This window comes from Peromyscus maniculatus, chromosome 2 (assembly GCF_049852395.1).
Source record: "Peromyscus maniculatus bairdii isolate BWxNUB_F1_BW_parent chromosome 2, HU_Pman_BW_mat_3.1, whole genome shotgun sequence".
NCBI classification, from domain to species: domain Eukaryota; kingdom Metazoa; phylum Chordata; class Mammalia; order Rodentia; family Cricetidae; genus Peromyscus; species Peromyscus maniculatus.
In genome coordinates this window covers 127,162,024-127,170,350 of record NC_134853.1, presented here as the reverse complement: position 1 = coordinate 127,170,350, position 8,327 = coordinate 127,162,024, and the positions used below count along the sequence as shown (strand labels likewise).

Sequence of the window (8,327 nt, the reverse complement as noted above, 5' to 3'; positions counted from 1 at the left end):
ACAAAGAGGAACCCCTTTAATGAGGCCGAGAGACACACCCATCTCCCGGCAAGGCAACAAGTCACTAGGAATTGCCTTGGCACTGTGTCTATCCAGGACAACAACAGCCCTGGACATTTAATTCTTTTCAAATGTTTTTATGAATCCTTTGGGAATTTCATACAATGTATTTTGAATATATGCACCCTCCTTTCCCACCTCCTCCCATAACCACCATCTCCACTTTCCATCCCTTCCCACACAGCTCTGAGATTCTTTTTTTTTTTCCTTTTGTATTTTCCTGTGGAGTCTGGTTTGTGCTGCCCCAGCTAGTCCTGGGGAGGGGGGGACCCGCCCTATGGCCATTTAATTCTCTACTCCAGAGGTAACTGGCATGGCCGAGAGGGGACCCCTTAAGACCTGGAATGTGTATGTGCTCGCTTTCTTGGCTACCTTGTGGTCTTGGATGCTGGATGCTGGTGCTTTGGATCAAGGCAGAGTTCTCCAGAGAATCACGTTGGACCGCACCTCACCCCTCCGGGATCCTGCAACCAACTCCCTTACGCTTTTGTGAATTAACCCAAAATAAATCCCTTTGATTATCAGATAAACTCTGTGGAATTGCCTCTCTACTGACTTATCTCAGAGTTTCTTACCCATTGCTACTATGAGGGCAAAGAAAGAAAAAAATCAGCAGAGAGGAGAATGCCCAGACCTCTCTAGAATGTCCAAAAGCCAGATCCAGTTACGTGAGCTCCGGTGGTATTAGGGAAGATCTTGGCCGATCTCTTTCACGCCGCAGGCTTGGTTTGCTTATCTGAGAAGTGGGCATGGCAACTCTGCCACATGTTCCTGGGTGTACAGAGGCAGTGACAACAGGGTGCGACAGCGCCAGGCCAGACACACTACAAGGCCACCAGGGGGCACGAGAAGCTTCTGTGGATGTGGCAGAGATTCATCCTCTGGCTCCTAGGACTGTATCACCTAGGTCTCGCTGGGCCTCGTCCTTTTTTTTTTTTTTTTTTTAATTTCTATGAAGCTTTATTATCAATCTAATACAGAGACAAAGCCCAACACCCCTACCCCAACAAGCAAGCTGAATAACATTTAACAAAAAGAGCCACTTTCTTAATACGGGGAGAAAAAAAAAGCAAAACAAACAAACAAAAAGTGTTAAAAAAAAAAACCCAAAGCCTCCAAATCACAACACTTAGAAGCATGGCAACTGGGAGGTAAAAGCCACAAGTCCCAGGCCAGAGACAAAACATCCACAATAAAAAGTAAGAACCCCCAAAAATGGCTGAAGTAGAGGCCGAGGTATTAATGAGGCTGTGATCCCCGGCCAAACCATAACACACTCTCAGAGATACCCAGAAGAGGTTTGGAGCTCCTCTAAGTCTTTCAAAGTTTCAGGGAGCCCGGGGCTCTCCTGCTCCTCCAAGGCTTTCCGAGGTTCAAGGAACCTGGATCTCGCAGACAAAATTTTGTGGTGGTAGGCCAGGAGGCTGATGCGAGGACTAAAGTACGGCATTTGCCTGGGCGGACTTTCCAGGCTGGGCGCAGGCGCACCCCACTCCTCAGATAACGGCAGTGGCGGCAGCCGGGGAAATAAAGGCTCCACTGGCACCCTTGGCTCTCTGGTTCGGGCTCGCTGTCACGTGACTTGTACACGCGGTGACTCAGCTCCTCTCTGAATTTCTTGGACAACTCCTTGGGGTCCTCCACCATGAGTTCTTCCTCAATGTCTCCTAGCTCGGGGTTGACAGCCAAGGCCTTGCATGGCTCCTTGCTTTGGTCTGGCTCCTCCTTGAAGTGTCTTTCCAGCTCTTGACAAGGCTCCTGGGTAAGCTCGGAGTGTTGATTCCCGCCGGCTGCCAACCCCTCAGCATCCAAACCTTCTTCTGAGGGTCCAGACGTGCACAACTTCGGAGACTCCGCCATTTTCGACCGCGGCCACTTTAGCTCCAGCTGATCAGTTTGGGCCTCGTCCTTTTTACAATGGGTACCAGCTAGGTACCAGCTAGGTTGTTCTGCATTCATGGCCTCTCTTGTCTCCAAGTCTCTTTGAGAGGATTCTAACGTCTCCCTAGAGGTCCCTGGCCGGTTACAATCTCAGGTGACTTTCCTTCCACTACTCGTCCCTTCCCGGTGCCAGACTGGGAGATGGCCCAATGGCCACTTACAATCCACGGGCGACAAAACTCAAGTCCACTGCTTAAGTTCACCCTGGGACTGGAGGTGACCAGAGACTTGGTGCCCGGGCAGTTTTCTCAGGGTGCTTGTTCCCAGTTCCTGTGGCCCTCTACAAACCGTGAAGTGCAGATGGACAGAGCTGAGGGACAGCGATGGCGGGAGACAGAGATCGCAGAACCCTCTCCGGGAAGGGACCCCATGGCCAGGCACGCTAGGAGAGGTGCCTGTGTGAGCGCAATGGGGCACAGGGGACACGCACAGCCCATACAGGAATGTCCCTGAGTTCCGGGTTCAGGGAGCTCTCACTGGGAGCCCTGATGTCGCACAGATCACTCACAAGAACTCCACCTGCCGTGCTCTGGTTACCTGTGGTGACTCTGGGTCTCTGCAGTGGCAACAATGGAAGCAAAGCTGACTTTCCCATCAGCCATATCAGAGCTGGAAGTCCTCCCTAGACTGTCCTCCCTAGGACAAAAACGGCTTTCCAGGTGGGGGACCAGGACAGATGAAGTAGACGCTAGTCAGTCAGACCTGCAGGGCCACCGGCTCACCCCGCCCTCGACCTCCCCCCCCCCATGAAAAGCAGGGCTGATCCCACTGTGAAATATGGAAGGGGTGTGGGAGGTAAGGCCCGGAGCCAGCTCTGGTTCTGGGAAAGGCTACTATTACCCCCTGATTTATAGAGGAGGAAAGTGAGAAAGGGCCAGCAAGGTCGTGCACCACACAGCTGGAGACGCAGATCCAAGGACATCATGGGCTTTGATCCCGGAGCCTGCCCGTGTTCCCACCTACGCTGAGCTTGACAAGGCTCATGTTAGTGAGACGGGCAGCCTCTGGGCTCCAGTCCCGGCTGCTCTGTCACTATTCGGGACTTTGGGCAGGTTACTTGTCTCTTAGGCCCGAGTCCTCATTTGTGAAGTGGCCCCTGTCCCCTTAAATGAACCGAACAGAGACATATCTAGGATGGTGACCGTTTTAGTGGGTACAGCTATTCCTGTTGAGCCTAGATGACCAGGTGTCCTTGAGAAAGGGTGTCTTTAGGTGTCTAAACTGTCAGGCTGTGGGTTCTGGACGCCGCCACGGCCCCACCCCTGCTTCCCAGAGCTGGGAGGTGCAAAGCCTGTCTGGGCTCAGCTCCACCGTAGGCAAATGAGATGACGTCAAAACCATGGCTGGCCCAGCCCCTGTGACCTCCCCCAGCCCTCCCCTGCCTCTGTCCCCTGCTCAGATTCACAAGCTCCCAACAGCTGGGCCCAGAGGGAAGGAGAGTGGCCAGAGGGAAGGTAGATGGCTGGGCACTTGGGCCCACTGGAGCGTGTCACCTCCTGCCCTGCAGAACTGCGGGGGGCCCAGGGCTGGGAGCTGGACCTGTGGGGACCCTTCCTTGCTTTGTGCTTCGCACTTTCTCCGTCAAGCAGTGTATCATCCCTGGCTGAGAGCCTGCTCAACGTTTGCCTAGGATTGTGGGCAGCCCTCTACCAGGGAGCTGGTCAGCTCTCAGGGCTGGTTAGCCACCATGACTGACGAGAAGACCTTCCGAATCGGCTTCATTGTGCTGGGCCTTTTCCTCCTATCCCTCGGCACGTTCCTTATGAGCCACGATCGACCCCAGGTCTATGGCACCTTCTACGCTATGGGCAGCATCATGGTGATCGGGGGCGTCATCTGGAGCATGTGCCAATGCTATCCTAAGGTAGGGGGTGGCAGGAGGTGGGGAGGGGGGCAGGAGGATGCATGGCTCTCATTGCCTCAGGTACCAACCCCTTGACTCCAACGGCTGTGTTCTTCCCATTTGGACTCCCCGTATTCTCTCTGTTCTGGGGGTGGGTGGGTATCCTTTTCGTTTATCCATCCATCTCTCATTGTGGCTGGTCAGAAGGCCCTCACATCTTGAGCCGGCCAGAACGGGGACACAATGGGATCTATGCACTGTCTCTGCTCGAGCAGAAGTTGGCCAGCATTTACTATCTTCCAAACTTGAACCCACAGCTCACCCCGACCCTATCCCAAGTGCTCTGTGTTTTCCGCACTTCCCTTTCTTCTCACAGATCCTGAAGCACAGATCTGCTTTAGAGTAGCGTTGTACCCTGGGTGTCCCACAACGGGTGCTCCCTCCAGGATGCTCCATTCTATGCCCCCAGCTGCTGAGAGCGCTGTCGTGCTGGGTCTTTCCGAGTCACAGTATTTTCATCTGTAAATTGGCTCCCCAGTCTTGGCTCTGCACAGCCCTGTGCTAACCCAAGGATGACGTGTGGAGGATGGGAAGGAGCACATTTGCAACTGTGCGGTTGTGTTTAGGTAAACCGCTGCCGCCGCTGCTGTTACTCTCCTTGATTCCCACACAGCCCTGAGGGGTGAACCTGTCAGCGTTGTAAACCTTCAACGTCCGGAGAGGTGGGGTGAATTTTCCAGGGTCACACAGCTAGCTAGAGATAGGGACATAGGGAGAACAACAAGGGTCTAGCCTGTGTTCTGTCTCTAAGTGCTTGGAAGACTGAGCCACTTGGTTCTCTAAGCCTCAGTTTCCTGAACTGTACAGTGTGAGTAGGAAAGGGGGACGGACACCTGAGACCCCCACTGAGCCTGGATACTAACAGCCCTGTCCTCCCAGCTTCCTCCCCTCTTTGGTGGGGAGTACCCAGAAGGAGTTCTAAGAGTTGGGGCCAGGTCCCAGCCTCTCCCAGCCCTACCCCCTCTGTGGCCAGCCCAGACCTGTCACTTATATCTGGAGCTTGGGCAGTCTTAACTGGTTTGCAGCCATTTACAAAGCCGTTTACAGTCAACTCTCCTCTACGCGCTCAATGTCCTGAGCAGAGGTCACTGGGAGAAGAGGGCCTTGAGGTCAGAGCCACCATGTCACCACCCAGGGAGGGTGGGGATGTTGGGAAGAAAGCATCCTTTCCAGGGGCAGCTGGTGGGGGGACTGAGAAACAGCAGGATGGCTGGTGGGGGGAACAGGGCTGAGGATTAATGGGTAACTGTTAAAGGTTCACGTGCTCCTGTGTGGGGAGGTGGTATGGCTGGTGGAAACCCACACCCCCTCGTGTCCCTCAAACCCCAGTTCAAGTCCCTGTGCCAAGTCTGTGACCTTGGCAGAGCCTCCCCCCACCACTGTGCCTTGCCTGGGCAAATGGAAGGGAGCAAATGGTGCTATGGGGATGGGAGGGGTCCTGGTGACCTTGCCTGTGTGAAGCGGGCGCGGAGATGTTCTTGAGAGGATGTTACCAGCACTGGGAGGTCTGCAGGGGGAAGCGGGGAGGACACCGGCTGTTAGAGCGGTCACAATTGGAACAGGAGGAAGAAAGGGCCCCCACTCTTCACCATGGCTGTTTGTTGGGTTTTGCATGTGAACCCGGTTAGATTTGGTTCTCACCTGGGCCTCGGGCACAGCTTAAGTGGGAGAACTGAGCCAGGCAATCTAGTGTGGGGGCTTAGAGGCTGAGATGGAACGGGGAGTGAGGAAGAAGGGGTGGAGCGGCAGGGAGAGCGGAGTCTTGGCTCTGCATCCTCTGCTCCTTTCTTCTGTCTGCTCTGCTGCAGCTCAGAACCAGGACCTGGTAGTTGAAGGACCTGTCCCCTTTGTGGGCTTCCCTCTCTAGGCTTCCTCCCTCTAGGGACTGGTCAGTGTTCAGCCTGAACTCAGATCTGATAGGTACTCTCCTGCTAAAAATTCTTCTGGAGTGCCCGTGGCCATGGAGAAAGGTTAAAATCCTTAGTCTGGTGTTCTGAGGGTTTCCAAGTCTGGTCCTGCCCCTGATCATCAATTCTGCATTTCCTTCCTCTTTCTTTAGAGAAGAAATCTGTGTTCTAGGATGTTGCTTCCTCTCTGTCTCCTCCAAGCTTCTCATGTCAGTGATGGTAGTTGTGATGGTAGTGGTGGTGATGGCAATGTTGATGGTGATAGTGATGGTGATGATGGTAGTGGTTGTGGTGGTGGTGATGGTAGTATGGCAATGATGATGATTGTGGTGGCAATGGTAATGATGGTGATGATGGAGATGGGCATGGTAGTGATGGTGGTGATAGAGTAGATGGTGATGATGATGATGATGATGATGATACCTGGGCCAGGAAATAGTGAGGAAAAGGAGGTAAATCTTGTTTTTGTTTTGGTTTGTTTTTCAAGACAGGGTTTCTCTGTGTAGCTTTGCGCCTTTCCTGGAACTCACTTTGTAGCCCAGGCTGGCCACGAACTCACAGAGATCCGCCTGCCTCTGCCTCCGGAGTGCTGGGATTAAATGCGTGCGCCGCCGCCACCACCACTTGGCTAAAAGAGATAAATTTTAAAAAGTATGGAACCAGCTGGCCACAGAGCATCCTTATTACGGATGTAAGATGGAGGTGCCTCCTCAGGAATGTAAGAGCTCCTCTACACGCTTCTTTCCATCATCATGAAACTTTGCTGGTGCAGACAGTGCCTCCCTCACTGTACTCTGTGGAAAGGGACGGAGTGTTGTTTGTGAACCTGGAGCAGTTCAGCAGGGGGTCATCAGGTGTTGCATGAAAAATGTTCAGACTTGTGTGTCCACTGGCTTGGTCTTCGTTGGGCCAGGTTGTGATTTACTGAGAAGCCCTGTATCCTGGTACCATGCTGAGAGAGTCCTCTGCATTGGCTCAGGGAGTCCTCACAGCTCTGCTGGGACACGGGCCTTTAAAAACCCCATACAACATATAAGCACAGGATCCACTGCTTTAACCGTGGGTAAACATGCAGTTCTGAGGCATCCGTCCATTCTCAGTGTGGTCAGCCCATTTCCAGAACTCTTTCCAGACTAGGAGATGAAAGCTTGACACCCACCAAGCAACAGTTCCCCATTTCCACTCTCATTTGTCTTGGGGAGTCGCCAGCCTGCTCTCTGACTTCACAACTTGGTACACAAGGGAAGTGGAGTCTTAGAGTGTCTGTCTCCGCCCCCAACCCCAATCGGGCATGTGTCACTCAGCATCAGGTCTTCAGTGCTCACCTTTGCTGTAACGTGCATCAGAACTTCCTTCTCCAGGCTGGCAGGCATGCCATTGTGTACGTCCCTGTATTTTGTTGTCTATCACCCATCAGTGGACCCTGGGTCACCTCCTGGCTGTGGTACAGAGTGCTTCTCTGAGCAGGTGTCTCTTGGAGGCGTCGCTCATTAACCACACGAGTTCAAAGAGGCTCTGGAAGGATGGATGGCTTCCAGGACCCCACAGCAAGGACCTGGTAGTGAAGAGACGCCCACCTGTCTCCAGGACCCCAAAGGCAGGGCTCTTTCTGCCTCACCTGGCTCACTCCCTCTTGGCCTTCCTTCCCCGGTGGCCACCCCTGTAGCTAGGCTGCTTGTTGTGGGCACACCCACAGCCACCTGTGCCTCTGCCTCCCCCCACAGCTGTGTCCTGTGAAGCACAAGTCGGTGACTGGCGGACCACTCACTCGACAGGAGCCCACACAGCACCCCTTGTAGAAACCTCTGGGAAATGGGCCTGGGCTCCAGGGCAGGGCATCTTTCTTACCCATTGCTGGTCCCCGGTGCCCAGATAGTGTCTGCACAGGGTAGGTTCTCGGGATTGTCTGGTAAAGGGAGAACATGGTGTGGACAGGAACCTAGATCTGTCTACCCACGGGGGCTGAACCACACACAGAAACTCCCTCAACAAGCAGAGGCCCTGTCAGGTCCTCCTCTCCTACAGTCTGCGGAGAAGTTTGCAGAGGCTCTGGGCCCAGCAGCCAGGGTGTGGGGCGAGAGCCAGCTCTATCCCTGGTCAATGGCAAAGACCATGTCCTCTCTCCTTGCAGATCAGCTTTGTGCCGGCAGACTCGGACTTTGAAGGCATCTTGTCCCCAAAGACCCTGAGCCTGCTGGAGAACAGGCTTTCGGAGGTGAAGAGGTAAGTGCAGGGAGAATGGGCCCGCGGTCTAGCCTCCTGTCAAAGTGGGGAGGAGGGGAGCAAGGGAAGAGGTAAGGAGGGAGCGGACCAGGATAGCTGGGCTGGGCGTCTGTCTCTGTCTTATCCCGTCCAGCTTCCTCTTGGCCTCCTGTTTTCTGAGATATCACAGGTCATTTCAAACTCTCGGTGTTGTGCATCTTAACATCGTCATTCCCATTTTCTAGATGTAGACGCTGAGGCTCAGAGAAACACAAACTTCAGATCTCGTGGGGAGTCAGGGCTGGAGACAGGTC

The 8,327-nt window shown here is 53.9% G+C and overlaps 1 protein-coding gene across 1 annotated transcript in view; it reads left to right on the top strand.

Annotated features, from left to right (window-relative positions):
* Window positions 1–3,375: 3,375 nt before the first annotated feature.
* Bsnd (barttin CLCNK type accessory subunit beta) overlaps window positions 3,376–8,327 on the top strand; it is a 9,398-nt gene continuing 4,446 nt past the window's right edge. The window contains exons 1-2 of the mRNA XM_006987198.4: window positions 3,376–3,865; window positions 7,943–8,034. Coding sequence (XP_006987260.1) covers window positions 3,689–3,865; window positions 7,943–8,034 — 269 coding nt within the window. The 5' untranslated portion in view covers window positions 3,376–3,688. The remainder of the gene's footprint in view (window positions 3,866–7,942; window positions 8,035–8,327) is intronic.